This window comes from Onychostruthus taczanowskii, unplaced genomic scaffold (genome assembly GCF_017590055.1).
Source record: "Onychostruthus taczanowskii isolate IOZ18803 unplaced genomic scaffold, ASM1759005v1 scaffold92, whole genome shotgun sequence".
In the NCBI taxonomy this organism is placed as follows: Eukaryota; Metazoa; Chordata; class Aves; order Passeriformes; family Passeridae; genus Onychostruthus; species Onychostruthus taczanowskii.
This window is the reverse complement of record NW_024507213.1, coordinates 6257-21945: the sequence shown is the minus strand read 5'-3', so window position 1 is coordinate 21945 and position 15689 is coordinate 6257. Positions and strand designations below refer to the sequence as shown.

Below are 15689 nucleotides of genomic sequence, written 5' to 3'. Positions count from 1 at the left end.
GTGTCATCTCTCTCTGCATCAGCAGCGCCCCTGGGCCGTGCTTTAAATCACCTGGGCAAGTACCTGGCCCCAGGTGTGCTGCTGTGCTCCTCCCACTCTCCCTGTCCGGGAGGAGGGGGCCGGGGGTGACACTCCTGCTGACAATCTGTGCTTTGCACTGCTTTAGTGAAAAATCCCTGCTGGTCTGCAAAAGGAGAAATGGACCAGGTGTGCCCGAGATCCAGGTGTGCCTGAGCTCCAGGTGTGCCCCTAGATCCAGGTGTGCCAGAGATCCAGGTGTGCCCCCGGGCTCCCCTGGAATCCAGCTGTGCCCGAGGGCCAGGTGTTCCCAAGGGCCAGGTGTGCCCCGAGATCCAGGTGTTCCCAAGGGCCAGGTGTGCCCCGAGATCCAGGTGTGCCCAAGGGCCAGGTGTGCCCGAGATCCAGGTGTGCCCCCGTGCTCCCCCGGAATCCAGCTGTGCCCGGGTCCCTGGTGGCCAGGTGTCATCTCTCTCTGCATCAGCAGCGCCCCTGGGCCGTGCTTTAAATCACCTGGGCAAGCCCAGGTGTGCTGCTGTGCTCCTCCCACTCTCCCTGTCCGGGAGGAGGGGGCCGGGGGTGACACTCCTGCTGACAATCTGTGCTTTGCACTGCTTTAGTGAAAAATCCCTGCTGGTCTGCAAAAGGAGAAATGGACACTGCAGGTGAACCTTTGCTTCAGCGCTGCCTTTCCTGCCTCAGAACACCTGGAAGGCAGAGGGAAGGTGACACAGGGAATCTGAGGGAATCTGGAGGGAAAACCCCAAACAAAGGTGTTGTTTTGTGTTGTGCTCCCCGCAGCTCCGTGCTGACCGTGGCCTGTGAACAGACCGAGGTGCTGCTCTTTGACCCGATCTCCTCGAAGCACATCAAGACCCTCTCTGAGGCTCACGAGGACTGTGTCAACAACATCAGGTGGGGCAGGGGGGCGTGCTGGCACAGCTCAGCCCGTGCTCAGGCACTGTGGGGTAAATCTCACTCCGCCACTTTTATGGGATAGGGCTGGAAATAGCAGGAGCAGAGCTCCAAACCCATCACTGGTTTTGTCATGTAGCGTTTTTCCATCCAAATTCAGGGGTTTTAAGTCGTTCTGGTTCTGGGAATACGTTTTGAGGTGTGATTTTAAGGTATCTTCTGACAATACTGCAGCTGCTCTTCACTCCGATTCTCAAAGGAAAAAAATCCACTCCAAAACCCCAAAACAACAACCCATACACAGCAGCAAAAAACTTCAACCCAGAACTGAACCCAGGCTGAAAACCCCAAGAAAATTCTGAGTGTTTTTTCACTCAGAAGAGCCAGATCTGATGTGGGGTGCAGTGTCCATCAGATAAAGTGGTGTTTTCCACAAGCTGGTTGTCCTTTTTACAAAGGACTGATGTTTTACATCAGCTGGCTGTGTGTCAGGAAAGGGGATTAACACAGACATTAATATGTGTGGCACAAAGGAGCTGACCTCTGGAGCCTCAGAGTTCATGAGCAGGACTGCAGGCACTGCAGGAGTTCCTTGTGGCCAGCACCAAAACTGCTTGCAGTTTGCCAGAATTTGGGATTTTTCCCGCGACAGCTGGTTGCTGTTGCTGCCTTGTGTGGCCAGCACCAAAACTGCTTGCAGTTTGCCAGAATTTGGGATTTTTCCGCGACGGTTGCTGTTGCTGCCTTTGCGCAGCTCTGGGCCTGAATTTGGATGGGGGTTTTGTTCCTTTTACCTCAGGGAGGGCTTTTCTCAGTGCAGTGCCTCCACTGAGTTCCAGACAGGAGCCAGCGTGCCCTGTCCTGAAGCTGGGGTGGTGCTCACCTTTGCTCTGCACAGTGCTGGCTCAGGGATTCCATCCGTTCCCTTTCCCACTGAGCCGCCTCACCTGTGTGCTCAAACAAGGTCTGGCCCTCCCTCAGAGCTTTTGGAAAGCCTTGCCTTGCCTTCAGGAGCCTGTTCATTCCTTTGGTTTCCTAGCTGTGCTGCTGCCAGCCCCCGCCAGCTGGGTGCTGTGCACAGGGGAGCAGACTGAGTTGCCACGGGGGTTCTCTCTGGTGGTTTGGCTCCTGTGTGGCCGGCACACAATTCACCGGCACACAAACCCCCTAAAAAACCCCAAACCAAACTTGTGCTGTGCCTCTGTATTTGCTCGTGTGCTGCTGCAGAGGTGCTGCTGGTTCATGCCCCAAGCAGCTCTGCTTGCAGCACTGCTGCTGGCACTGCTCTGCTGAGCTCAGAGGGGTTTGTGTGCTGCTCTGGTGTCTCTCTTTTGGCTAGTGGCTGGTTCAGGGAGGTTTTTGGGCCGCTCTGGTATCTCTGCTTTAGCTAGTGGCTAGTTCAGGGGGTGTTTGGGCTGCTCTTGTTGGCTGGTTCAGAGAGGGTTTGTTTGTGCTGCTCTGCTATCTCTGTGCTGGCTAGTTCAGAGGGGGTTTGGGCTGCTCTCGTTGGCTAGTTCAGAGGGGTTGGTTTGGGCTGCTCTGGGGTCTCAGTTTTGGCTAGTTCAGAGGGGGTTTGTGCTGCTCTCGTTGGCTAGTTCCGAGGGGTTGGTTTGGGCTGCTCTGGGGTCTCAGTTTTGGCTAGTTCAGAGGGGGTTTGTGCTGCTCTCGTTGGCTAGTTCAGAGGGGTTGGTTTGGGCTGCTCTGGTGTCTCAGTTTTGGCTAGTTCAGAGGGGTTTGTGTGCTGCTCTGCTATCTCTGCTGGCTGGTTCAGGGGGATTTGTTTGTGCTGCTCTGCTACCTCTGTGCTGGCTAGGTCAGGGGGGTTTGTTTGGGCTGCTCTGGTGTCTCTCTTTTGGCTAGTGGCTAGTTCAGGGGGTTTTTAGGCTGCTCTGGTATCTCTGCCTTAGCTGTTGGCTCGTTCAGGGGGTTTTTAGGCTGCTCTGGTATCTCTGCCTTAGCTGTTGGCTCGTTCAGGGGGTTTTTAGGCTGCTCTGGTATCTCTGCCTTAGCTGTTGGCTCGTTCAGGGGGTTTTTAGGCTGCTCTGGTATCTCTGCCTTAGCTGTTGGCTCGTTCAGGGGGTTTTTAGGCTGCTCTGGTATCTCTGCCTTAGCTGTTGGCTCGTTCAGGGGGTTTTTAGGCTGCTCTGGTATCTCTGCCTTAGCTGTTGGCTCGTTCAGGGGGTTTTTAGGCTGCTCTGGTATCTCTGCCTTAGCTAGTGGCTAGTTCAGAGGGGGTTTGGGCTGCTCTGGTGTCAGTTTTGGCTGGTTCAGAGGGGCTTTGGGCTGCTCTTGTTGGCTGGTTCAGGGGGGGTTTGTTTGTGCTGCTCTGCTATCTCTGTGCTGGCTGGTACAGAGGGGTTTGTTTGGGCTGCTCTGGTGTCTCAGTTTTGGCTAGTTCACAGGGCGTTTGTTTGGGCTGCTCTCGTTGGCTGGTTCAGGGGGTTTTTGGGCTGCTCTGGTATCTCTCTTTCAGCTAGTGGCTAGTTCACAGGGGGTTTTGGGCTGCTCTGGTGTCTCTCTTTTGGCTAGTGGCTGGTTCAGGGAGGTTTTTGGGCCGCTCTGGTATCTCTGCTTTAGCTAGTGGCTAGTTCAGGGGGTTTTTGGGCTGCTCTGGTGTCTCTCTTTTGGCTAGTGGCTAGTTCAGAGGGGTTTGTTTGGGCTACTCTGGTCTCAGTTTTGGCTAGTTCAGAGGGGGTTTGTTTGGGCTGCTCTTGTTGGCTCGTTCAGGGGGTTTTTGGGCTGCTCTGGTGTCTCTGCCTTAGCTGTTCCCTGGTTCAGGGGGTTTTTGGGCTGCTCACTGTCCTGCTAGCCCGCTGGCCGCGCAGGGCACGCTGAGGCCGTTCCCTGCTGGCAGGTTCCTGGATAACCGGCTGTTCGCCACGTGCTCCGACGACACCACCATCGCGCTCTGGGACCTGAGGAAGCTCAACAGCAAGGTGTGCACGCTGCACGGCCACACCAGCTGGGTCAAGAACATCGAGTACGACACCAACACCAGGCTGCTGGTCACCTCGGGCTTCGACGGCAACGTCATCATCTGGGACACCAACAGGTACGTGGCTGCAGCACACCTGCACCAGGTGCACCTGCACAGGTGCTCCACAGCGGTACACCAGCCTTCTGTGCCTCCCAGAGCGGGCCTGCAGTGTGTTCTGGAACACTGGCACCGGTTCATAGCCCTTGCCAAGAGCTTGCATCACCTCTCTGGCAATAGTAAATGGCTGGAAAGGAGCTTCTCTTGCTGCCGTGCCAGAACATAGCTCTTCCTCCCAAGGAAGGTTCTGTCCCCATTGCTGTAGTTGAGGGAAGATGTGACTTCACCCATTCCATTAAAAAGTAGGATCAAGGCAGTGCTTCTAAAAAAGGTTTTGGGCACGTCCTGGGCCTTTGTGGACACACTGAGGGCCTGGATCTGGAGCTGACCACAGCCCCTCCTGTGCTTGTCTTGCTGTCCAGGTGCACGGAGGATGGATGTCCCCACAAGAAGTTTTTCCACACCCGTTTTCTGATGCGAATGAGGCTGACTCCAGACTGTTCCAAAATGCTGATCTCCACCTCCTCTGGTTACCTTCTGATTTTGCACGGCCTTGACCTAAACAAGTCTTTGGAGGTTGGCAGCTACCCGATTTTACGAGCCAGGAGGACCACGTCGAGCTCAGGTGAGTGCTGGTGGGGCGTGGCAGGGGCTGTGGGGCTGTGGGCTGTTCTCTGGGCTGCTCCTGGCCAGCAGCCCAGGTGTGCTGGGCTACCTGTGGGCTCACCTGTCTGGTGTGTTTGCAGACATAACGTCGTCGGGCTCCTCTGGCCCTCGAGCTGCGGGCTCGCCCTGTCACCAGAACAACTCTGGGCCGCCCTCTGAGAAAACCTTGTCACGGCCCTCCCAGCGAGAAGGTAGGAGAAGATCACTGGAAAAAGACAAATGAAAAGAAATCCTGGACTTTGATTTACTGTATCCAAAAGAGGCCAGGGTACAATAGTGAAAGGCTGCTTTTTTGTCCTGTGGTTCTTAAAAGAATGGTGTTGCTGAGACTTGTATTAAACCGATAAAATCTCATTGCACACCAAAGCTTGGGGATCTAATCAGGTTTTATGTCCGAGAAATCTGGTGAGAGTACAAGATCTGTATTTTACGTCAATATGTTGTTGTTACACATAGGTGCTCCCTTTTCCTTATGTTTTTCCATGAACAAAATTGGTGTGAATGATCTTTTAGGGAAAAATCCAGAGAACCAGCATGAATTTGGCAAATGGGTGCATACTTTGTGCACCCCTTGCAATTTCAAAGACATATAATGTTAATTTTTAGCTACTCGTGGTTGTGAGATCCTGGAACATACTGCTGAGAGGAGGCTCACCTGCATGCCAGGGAGTGATTTACCCGGGGGTGAGGGGAAGAAGGGAGAAAAGCTGCAAGCTGAACAAGTGTTGGGAGGAATTTGGGGAGCACATTGTACGAGTGTGAGAATCAGCAGTTCTTAAAGAAGCCTCACTCTTTAGATGTTTCTGTAATACTAATGAGGAGCATAAGTGTGGAGGGTTAGTGTAGTCGTCAGTGTGGTGGGTTCAGTGCAGGTCTTGTCACTCAGGTTTCATTAAAAACGAGCTGTTTGCAGTGGGGGCTGAGCCCAGGGGTGTTGGCTCGGGGTTCCTGTGACCCCCTGAGTTTCCCTGCCCTGACAGTGCAGTCTGTCCTGGCAGCCACAGGTGTGGCCCCATTTCAGCAGCAGCACTGGTGGGAGAGGTGGAGGTCAATGTGTGGGTTTCACCCAGACTCACAGTTAATTCCCTCGCAGGGGGATCCCCTAGGAATAGCCTTGAGGTGTTGACACCAGAGGTTCCTGGAGAAAGAGACCGTGGGAACTGCATCACGTCGCTGCAGCTGCACCCCAAGGGCTGGGCCACGCTGCTGCGCTGCTCCAGCAACACAGATGACCAGGAGGTAACACCCTGCTCGTGCTCTTCTTTCAAATTTTGGGTTTTGTTCTGAAATTACCCTCCTGGCAGAACCTGCTTCAAGCCTTGTCCTTGGTGCAGGAAGTCGTAAGACAGCTGCAGTTCAGCTGCAAGCTGCGGGATCTGCTCCTCTAACTTGACCAACAGCAGACAGTAGTACTGCACCAATAATGAATGTTTTAGTTACTTTGCTGATGTAAATTGAGGTTCATTGGTTTTGGTGGGACTTTTTTTGTCTCTGTGTATTTATTTGGGATTTTTTTGTTGAAGAAAGTCTCTCTTTCTAATGGTAGCCCTTTACACAAGTGTAGAGAATTGAGTGGCAGCTTAGCAGATTGGTTATTAATTTTCATGCTGGTTCTGCAACAATCAAACTGCTACACAACACAGAATTATTGTAACATGCAAAGTGTTACATTGGGTCAGTCGGTACTGATGATTGACTATAATTTCTCTTAGTCCTAGAGTCTGCCTTACTCTCTTTTTGTAATATTCATTGGTATTTTTCACGTCGTGATTGAGTCAGAAGGATGTATGAAACACAGCTAGGAATGTTTGTCTTGGGGCTGAAGTGGAATCAACACAATATAAACTTTGTCATTGATTATTTTTTTTACATTTGTTCTGAGATTAAATAATGAGATGACAGACAGGAATCCTTAATGTGTCTCACAAATAACAAAGTGGCTGCAGAGCTGTTCATAACCTTCCTTCAAACATCTGTTACCCACTTGCCTCAAGATTACATTCCTTTTGGAGTCAAAGGCATAAAATGCCAGTGATCTGCTCTGGGGTGCAGTCAGCTGAATCTGACTATGGATTTAATTTAAATATTTACTAAAGTAGAGCAGGTGCCTGGCCACAGGATCAGGCTGTGCTCTCTGCAGATGAAACCTAGATTGGAAAGATTATAATCTAGCAGCCATTTAATCAGAGTGGCAGCTTTAGTGCTGGGCAGCTGCTTGGCTGGGGTGGTTCACAGGGAGGGAGGTGCTGAGGCAGGGGCCCGCTCGGGGTGCTGGTTGAGGAGCAGCTCATCAGGAGCATCTCCCTCCTGTGCCATTACCTGTTCACACGAGCTGCTGTCACCTGTAGAGCCGCAGGGGGAGGGAAATGTGCGTTTGCAGTGCCTGACTTCTCTTTCAGTGTCCCTTTCTCTGCCTCTCCCTTTAGTGGACTTGTGTCTATGAATTCCAGGAAGGAGCCCCGCTGCGCCCCGTGTCGCCGCGCTGCTCCCTGCGCCTGACGCACTGCATCGAGGAGGCCAACGTGGGCCGGGGCTACATCAAGGAGCTCTGCTTCAGCCCCGACGGCCGCATGATCTCGTCCCCGCACGGCTTCGGCATCCGCCTGCTGGGCTTCGACGCGCACTGCAGCGAGCTGGTGGACTGCCTGCCGCGGGAGGCCAGCCCCCTGCGCGAGATCCGCTCGCTCTACTCCCACAACGACGTGGTGCTCACCACCAAGTTCTCCCCCACGCACTGTCAGATCGCCTCGGGGTGCCTTAGCGGGCGCGTCTCCCTCTACCAGCCAAAGTTCTAGCGCGGCGGCCGGGCGTTTCTGCAGCCCAGTGGAAGTGTGCTCTCTGCAAACCCTCTGAGCCCACGGCCCCGCCAGCAGAGCTCTGCTCCTGCTGGTCCCTGCTGTGTTTGTGCCCTGGGACTTGATTGTTTCCTTCAGCACAGCTCCAGCCGGCTCTTTGGAGCAGGGGCGGGGTGCCCAGCTGCCTCCTGTGCCACAGCAGCTGGACTGCCACACCTCTGCTTCCTCTTCTGTCGCTGAAGCAACTCTGTGGTGATCACTAGATAATGGACTGCTTGTCTGTGTAAGCAACACGGTTAGTTACCAAAAACAAAGTACCAGAAAAAAAAAAAAAAAGGAAAGAGGAATTTTACTTTCATTTCCATGTTAATGCGGTTGCAGTGTGGCTTAGGCTGGCAGGGACCACTGGAGGTCACCCAGGCCCATCCCTGCACAGGCAGGCTCCCCTTGAGCCACCACCCAGCACTAGGGAGGACCCTGGCCCAGAGCATCTCTCTGGGTTCGTGCACCAGGGCAGCTCTGGCCCCTCCTCTGCCAGGTGTCTCTTGCAGGGGGCTGTCAGTGTCTGAATCATGGTGGCTTTTTGCTGATGTTTGGGTATTTCCCACTTGGCTGTTTTTCCACACACACACCTGGCCTGCACTCTGCCTGTGGGGGAAATTAATTTGGATGTGTCCCTAATATCGCCAGGTGAGCCTTTCTTCACATGTGCTGTCAGTTTGGGAGGGGATTAAAAGCAAACCTGTCACCAGTGGGATCTGCCTGGATCTAACCAGGCTTATCATCAGGTGTGGAGCACTGTGATGATCACCCTGGTGACAGGGTCTGCAGGGGAAGCTGTATGAGCAGCAGCTGAGATCTCTTGGTTTGTTCAGCCTGGAGTAGTCTGAGATGAGATCTCCTGGTGCTCCTGAACATCCTCCTGTGGGGCAGTGGAGGGGCAGGTACCGATCTCTTCGGCTCTGGGACAGGGACAGGAGCAGGGCAGGCTGGGGCTGGCACAGGGGAATTGGGGCTGCAGATCAGGGAAGGTTCTGCTTGCCCCAGAGGCTGCTGGCACTGCCCAGGCTGCCCAGGGAATGCCAGAGCTCCAGGAGAGCTTGGACAGCACTCCAGGGATGCCAGGTGGGGCTGTTGGGGTCTGTGCAGGGCAGGGGTGGCACTGCCTGATCCTGGGGGTCCCTCCCAGCTCAGGGGATTCTGTGGTCACACCCAGAGTATGAATGCCAGATTTCAGCCCTTGAGTTACAGAACTAACCTTGTAAATGCACAGGTATTGTACATCCATATCAGTTCATAACATTCTCATCACTTATATGTCCCAAGATGAGGGATTTTAGTATTTCACTGAAGTTTTGCAGACTAGTCACACACTCAGTTCAGCAGGGAACTTTACCTGAAAGGACTGTCACCTGCTGGTGTTCAGGTACACTGGCTCAGCAGAGCACACTCGTTCAAAGCTGACTCTTACAAAGCCTTTTGCAAAACGTATTTGGGGATAAAGACAACATTTATGGACGTGAGAGAGCTGGAAAGGTAAGCCTGAGGACCCTCCTGTAGCTTTGTATTTGTGTGGGTAGTATACCCTGGTATTGGTGCAGAAATCATTGAAACTTAGGCCTCCTCTGCATTATGAGAGAAGAAAATCCCAAGTTTCCTCCTGGAGAATTTATTTGGTAGTAAGAAGCCTTCGGTTTTGTGTGTTAGGTAATCTGAGGGCAAACATCCCTTCTGCTGGCCTGAGCCTGCACGTGGGGCAGGTGGGTCTGCTGGGTTGTGGGAGCACTCAGGGCACCTCCTGGCTGTGGTTCATCACCTGGGAGTGCAGTGTGCAGGAAACCTGGGGACAAGCGTGGCCTGCAGGATTTTTATGCAAAGGAAGAGCTACAAGGAGTTGGTATGGGCCAAGCTGTTTGGGGAAAAAAAAAAACCCAGGTCCTGCCCAGGACCACAGCAGCTTTTCCCCAAGCACTGGCTGTCCCACTGCCAGGCTACTGTTTCCTCAGCTTATTTAATGTTTTATTACACATCATGGAAGGGACTACAGGGACATTTGAGAGAACCTTGGCGTTCTCACGGGCTTGCACATGTTTGTGTTGGAGGTGAAGGAGCACCCATGGGACCGGGGTGGTGCCTGGGTGGGCCTGTGTGTGTTTCCAAGGCTGCTTTTGTTTTCCTGTCAGCACCTCCTCAGACTGGTGGATCCCTGGTGACTGTAACGCTATGCCTGTGAATATGCACTGAGTGTTACCTTTTTAATTCTACCTCATGATACGCTGTGTTTTACACCAGTATTGTGCTGAGCTTTGGACACTCACCTTTCTGTACAGAGGACCATGACCCCCAAGTGACAGATGTGTGACAGATGTGTGACAGATGTGTCACTGCTCCTTGGTAGCACCTGTGGGTGGCCCTGCCTGGCTCCGGGACCGGCAGCTCACCTGGTGGAGGGGTTTGGTCACCTTGATGCTTTTGTAGCGTGTCCAGCAGATGCATAAAATGACAGAATCTGTACATGTATGCTGTAGAAATGTTACTTAGTTTTTCTGATGACATTTGTAATAAGTTTGAATTAGAGTAAGTAGGTAGTCTTAGATTTTGGTCATTCGATTGATTGCTCCTTTTCAACAAAAACCTGGAGGCTCTCCATGAAGGTTTTGCCATGTTTTACCTGTGAAGTTCACTTCTCAGTGGCTTACAGCTGACACGCCTCACGGTCATGTGGTGGTGCAAGTGTTTTCAGTTCTCTCTCAGTAGCATTCCTGAAACAACGACATTATGCGTAGCTGAGCTTTGGGTTATTTCTAGGTAGTCAAACAAAAAAGCTTATCTTCTAGCTGTGTTTCAAAAGTCTCGACCTCGAGAAGTGTATAAAACTGTGAAACAACTGCAAGGAAACATTTCCAAGGGAGATGAAGGGCGGGGGCGGCTGTGCCCTGGGTGAATTCCACGGCGTTTGGCGGCGCCGGAGCTCGGTGCGCGGTGGCTGCTCCCGGTGTGCCCGGTGTGCCCGGTGTGCCCGCGGAGCCGGGGCGGTGCCGGGGCCGGTTCTCCCCAGCCCGGTGTGCCCGCGGAGCCGGGGCAGTGTCAGGGCCGGTTCTCCCCGGCCCGGTGTGCCCGGTGTGCCCGCGGAGCCGCGGCGGTGTCGGGGCCGGTTCTCCCCGGCCCGCTGTGCCCGGGTCACGCAGGGACGGCACCGCCACACCATGGGGATAAAGGAAAAGCACAGCGGTGCCGACACACACACACACACACAGAGGATTGTTTGCACTCGTGGAATCTCGGGGTAAGGACAGCTGGATGCCTACTACCAGAATTAGAATGTAAACATCAGTTTTTTTCGGGGGGCGGGGAGGGCTCTCGGTTAATTGTGTGGGGTTTGGTTTTGTTTGTTTGTTTGTGTTGTGATTTTAATTTGGGTAGCACTGATGTGGAGAAGGTTCTGACATCGTAATGCATGGGTCTGTTGCTCTAGGACATATAAACTCCTAGGAAAAAGAAATACACTTGCCAAATGAAAGCTTTCAAAACATTTAGTTTACAAGATTGTAACAGTTGGACAGAAAGGAAGAAGTCAACGACCCATCTTGTTTTTAACCTGCAGGAAACAGAAACTTCTCATTGGCTGATCTTAGTCAAAGGTGCATTTTCTAAAGCACTAATATCCTCAGTAAGTATAAGGTTTTTAATACAGAAACAAATTGTGCATGTAGAGTATTTTGAAATACCTGAGATTTCATAGTAAAGACTGTAGCCTTTTAATACCGTATATGAAGTATCAGAACTGCTTTGGAAGTATTGTACTTACAGCCGTACAGTAACTTACTGTTTGTGGACAGTTTCTCTTGCTTGCATAATAAACATTTAATAATTCACTGAATCGAAGTGTCTTTTATTTATGTTAAAATGAGCCATGCTGGCTCTTGCCTGCCCCTAAAATTAAGAGGAAAACCACTTCCTAGCGCTTAGACGCTGCCATTCACAAGTGTGTGTGTCACAGTGCTTTTAAGTTAAATTTTTCTCAAAGTGAGATATGAAGAGTCAAAACTGACTCTGAACCTCAGACCCAGGGCTCCACTATTTCATTTTTGCTGGGGTAGTTGTGCACTACCCAGCTCTGGGCCTGTGCCAACCCCTCACCCTCAGCACTTTGGCTTCCCTGACAGTACAGGAGCACATAACACCTTCCACAGAGAAATGGGATGCAGATTTTGTTTTTATTCCATCAAGGAGTGATTACAAAAAGAAGGTACACTGGTAAAAATCAGATTCTGCCAGTAACAAACATCCAGTAAACATTTTATTTAGATGAAGATAATCACCACTGGGATACAGGAACTCGTGCTTGTGCCCACCCGCTGCTGTCTGAAGCTCAGGACTGTATGATTGCAACACACTGATTAGGATCAATTTCGGAAGACAGTTTTAGCAAATGGGAAACTCAAATTCAGAAAAGCAATAGCCCCTCCAAGACTTAAGAAAAGACTAAATTCAAAGCAGTTTCTGAAAGCTTTGCTGCTCCCCATCGTCCAGCGTGTTTTGGTTTATCTGTGAATGTACAGTTTCATTAAAGAAGAAGCCCTCAGGGAGATTCCAACACTTTTGTTGGGACCCTCATCTAGCTCAGGGTTGTGCTCAATCTTCTGTCCCTGTACTAAAGCCTCAAGTCTCCCTCAACTCCTGTCTGTCAGACACAGATTTCTGTCAGTCCTTTCCTACGTTTGCCTACAGAAGTCCTGAAACACGTCTCCAAGCACTCCACCCTTCCTGCTCCCTGCTCCCAAGGTCATCTTTGGCTTGTCATCCCCACTACACCTACAGACCTCCACTGAAGCAGGTAACCCAGGACTCTCACCTTGCCCGTGCAGAACCATGAGCAGAACACACCAAGCGGGCAGAACCCCGAGTTTTGGGTACAAACATCCCGTGATGGGTAACTCCGCAGAGGGAGCTGAGGAAAGACAAGACGTGGCAGTGCAAAAAGCCGTGTGAGAAGTGCTTGAGCAGCTGCAGGAGCTGGAGTGCCCCTACAGACAGGGACACCTCCCCGACCCTGCAGCTGGAGGCAACACAAAAAGCAGCAATTAAAAAACAGGAAGTCCTCAGAAAAAGCAGAACAAACTCGGTGTTTTTTAACGAGGAAGGACACTTTAAAGCTGTAGTGAGTTTGCTGTCCCATTCCTTCCACTTTTCCCTTTTCACAGGAAGGCACACGTACGAACACGCACACACACACACACAGAGATCCAGCCGGGCTGAGGCCACACCCTCGGTGCCACGGCTGAGGACACAGTCACCACAGGCCACCCCCCGAGGTGCCTGCAGCACGCTGAGGTGCAGTGGGAGCTCTGCACTTCAGTCATCCCCTTCGGTATCTGTCCTTTGAGCTTTACGCAATGAGGACCCCAAAACATCTGAAAACGCAGTTCCAAAATCGAGACTGGGAAGATGATCAGGCAATGGAATTGTTTTTCTTCAGCTCCTCCTTGATTCTCCCGTTCTAAACATGGGCAGTGGAGTTCACCCCACCACAGAGCATAGCAATTTTGGGAGTGATAGACTACACTTCTTTCCTCTTTTACACCTTGTGTTTGTCTGGTAGCTCTGTGATGGGTAAACTCACCTGCCAGCAAAGGAATACTTTAAGAAGTTCATCATAATTGCACCAAGGTTTAAATGCATCACCATTCACCCCATAAATATGCAAGGCTGGGAGGAATTACCTGTCACATGCACAGGCAGTGCTCCCTGGGACCGAGGAGGCCGAGTGCTGCTGCCCCACGAGCGGGACGGGGTCACAGCAGCTTCAGCAGGAACTCGTAGGTGGCGTTGATGATCCCCCAGGACAGCACGGAGCGGTGGTAGTTCAGGTGGGCTCCCCTGAAGAGGTGCATCACCTTCCTGTCGCGCTCCAGCCAGATCTTCACTAACACTTTGGAGAAGGACTGGAACTCGCCGCCAATCTGAGCCTGCATGCGAGTCTTTACGACGTTGACGGGGAAGAACAGGAAGCCCAGCATGGCTCCCAGCAGCCCCCCGCAGATGAAGTCGTTGACCAGGTGAGAGCTGTGCGAGGTGGCCTCGGGCAGGCACTGCTTGATGGGCCCCCTCAGGCCGAAGAAGAGCACGTTGCTGGGCCCGTTCCGCAGCAGAACGGGCACCAATCCCCTGTAATACTCCCGCAACCCGTAGGCTTTCAGCACCCTGAAAGCCTGGTAAGTGTTTGTGAACCTGTCGTGGTGCCTGTAGTCCTGCAGCAGCGTCTGCACGCGCTCGAAGGGCGTCAGCACGGCCTCGGCGGTGCCGGCCAGCGCGGCGGCCGCGCTGCGCGTCAGCAGCTCGGGGGCGCGGCCGTGGCTCAGCAGCAGCGCCGAGAAATCCTCGTAGAGGCCGAACATGAGGGCCAGCGTGGTGGTCTTCTGCAGCAGCGGGGGCAGGATGCCGCGGTAGAGCGTGCGCAGCCCGTCGCGGCGCAGCTGGCGCACGGCCTCGCCGGCGCGCAGCCCGTAGAGCTGCTGCCGGAACAGCACCTTCTGGATGGGGAACGTCACCGCGATGTTGGTGAAGGCCGCGCACAGCCCGCACACGTAGTGCTTGCCCGAGGAGCCCACCGCCTCCTCGGCGGCCGCCAGAGCCATGGCGGGGGTGCCCCGCGCCTCAGGGAGAGCCGCGCTGGCGCCGCGGCGTCACCCCAGCACCCGCCGGACAACGGCGCGAAGGGCCAGGGCTGGCACGGGCTGGGCCATTGCTGCTCACAGCCAGGCCAGCACAGGAAGCAGCACTTCCTCCCCTCTGTGCTGTTCCCAAGTCAAAGAGAAAGGAATCCCCCTGGAATTACAAATACCGAAACGCTGTGTGAACAAGAGAGAGGCTGGGCAAAAAGCGAAGCTGCACCAAACGCGGGCAGCAGCATCACAAAAGCTGGCCCTGTGGCACAAAGCACGGGGGTAACACTGCAGCTGAGCACCACCACAGGTGCCACTCGGGCGTGGCTCCACTGGCACGGCGCAGAAACTCAGCACAAGTCCCAGCTCAGTGCCTCCTCTGCATCAGCCCCACGCTCTGCTGACAAGTTTCACCAGTGGATTTGGCTAGGCCCAGGGTCCTGAGGGATGAGGACAGAGGCAGCTTGGCCAGACAGTCTGAAGGAGGACCGCAGGGATCTTCACCTGGCAAGCCCTGTTGGACAGAAGACGGAGATTATTTATTGAACAGTCACAAAAAGATGCTCCTGCAGGTGCCCCAATCCCACCCTCACCCACAGAAAGCAACAGCCCTGTGAGGCTGGGCTGCTCCCGAGCCTCACACCCTGCCCAGCGCCGGCAGCACACAGGAGATCCCAGGATCCAAGGGGTGTCTGGGGACAGCAGCCCTGCCCGGCACGAGGAGGCGAGAAGGGGGGAGCAAAAGGAAAGGACGGAGAAAGGAGCTGGACGAAACAGGAGCAGAAAAGGGAAGGAAGATCAACCCCGCGGGGAGGAAGGCAGAGAAAGGACGGGGAAGGAACGGGAGGGCCGTCTGCTGTGCGAGGCTCCCGCTGCCGGTGCTGCGAGCCGTGTCTCCGTGGCGGGCAGGCCCCGCGCAGCCGGGGCGGCGGCAGCAGCGGGGTCCCGGCAGGCCCCGGCGGGGCCTCCCCGCTCCCCGCCCCATGCCCCGGTGCCCACCGGCACCCCCGCAGTGCCCGCCGATCCTTCTGTGGCTTCCATAGAGTCCCATTTTTCTAATAGTTCACCTAGGGGGCTTTGGGGGGCTATATTCCTCAGTCTCTGGCCACTTTTCTTACTGGTGCACCCTCTCATATTTTTGCCTCAAAAAAAAATCACAAAGATGTCTTTACCCTAAGGAAATGTATCTTATTTAAGAAGTCCCAGCCTCCTCTGCCAAAACTCCAATTTCTCCTTTTCGTCAGGACTTTGTTGAGATCTCAGCCTCTCGCTGACTCAACAAACAAACCAAAAACCCTCGAGCCCCTGGCCTCTGGGGTTGTCTGTCTGACCTCCCTTGTCAGGACTTAAGAGAGATCTCGGCCTCCCTTGCCGAGACTCACCCAGTAACCCAAAAATCCTCGAGACCCTGGCCTCTGAGGTTGTCTGCCTGACCTCCTTTGTCAGGACTTTGTTTGCCTGCAGGGCTTTTAGACTCGCCCGAATCCTTCTCGGGACCTGTAGATTTGCCCGAATCCTTCTCGGGACCTGTAGATTTGCCCGAATCCTTCTCGGGACCTGTAGATTTGCCCGAATCCTTCTCGGGACCTGTAGATT

At 53.5% G+C, this 15689-nt stretch overlaps 2 protein-coding genes across 4 annotated transcripts; one reads left to right on the top strand and one right to left on the bottom strand.

Annotated features, from left to right (window-relative positions):
- Window positions 1–627: 627 nt before the first annotated feature.
- On the top strand, window positions 628–11308 carry DCAF10 (DDB1 and CUL4 associated factor 10). 2 transcript variants are annotated; one of them, XM_041426671.1, is made up of 6 exons: window positions 628–933; window positions 3788–3985; window positions 4390–4592; window positions 4714–4824; window positions 5727–5872; window positions 7084–11308. In XM_041426671.1, the coding sequence occupies exons 1-6, from the start codon at window positions 671–673 to the stop codon at window positions 7426–7428; spliced, it is 1266 nt and encodes a 421-aa protein (XP_041282605.1). In that variant the 5' UTR covers window positions 628–670; the 3' UTR covers window positions 7429–11308. The 2 variants fall into 2 exon arrangements, with proteins under 2 accessions (XP_041282605.1, XP_041282604.1); XM_041426670.1 differs by having other exon boundaries at window positions 634–933; window positions 7060–11308.
- A 318-nt stretch (window positions 11309–11626) lies between these two features.
- On the bottom strand, window positions 11627–15067 carry SLC25A51 (solute carrier family 25 member 51). Of its 2 annotated transcripts, none has more exons than XM_041426672.1 (2): window positions 13152–15067; window positions 11627–13068 (listed from the first exon to the last, which is right to left on the bottom strand). In XM_041426672.1, exon 1 carries the CDS (start codon window positions 14064–14066, stop codon window positions 13224–13226), a length of 843 nt encoding a protein of 280 aa, XP_041282606.1. In that variant the 5' UTR covers window positions 14067–15067; the 3' UTR covers window positions 11627–13068; window positions 13152–13223. The 2 variants fall into 2 exon arrangements, with proteins under 2 accessions (XP_041282606.1, XP_041282607.1); XM_041426673.1 differs by having other exon boundaries at window positions 11627–13051.
- Between the last annotated feature and the right edge of the window lie 622 nt (window positions 15068–15689).

Bases quoted from the DNA above. Each gene is read 5' to 3' on its own strand.
- DCAF10 (XM_041426670.1), top strand. From the start codon at position 671: ATGGACACTGCAGGTGAACCTTTGCTTCAGCGCTGCCTTTCCTGCCTC. The intron at 934-3,787 runs GTGGGGCAGGGG...CCCTGCTGGCAG, and splicing joins GACTGTGTCAACAACATCAG to GTTCCTGGATAACCGGCTGT. The intron at 3,986-4,389 runs GTACGTGGCTGC...CTTGCTGTCCAG, and splicing joins ATCATCTGGGACACCAACAG to GTGCACGGAGGATGGATGTC.
- SLC25A51 (XM_041426672.1), bottom strand. From the start codon at position 14,066: ATGGCTCTGGCGGCCGCCGAGGAGGCGGTGGGCTCCTCGGGCAAGCAC.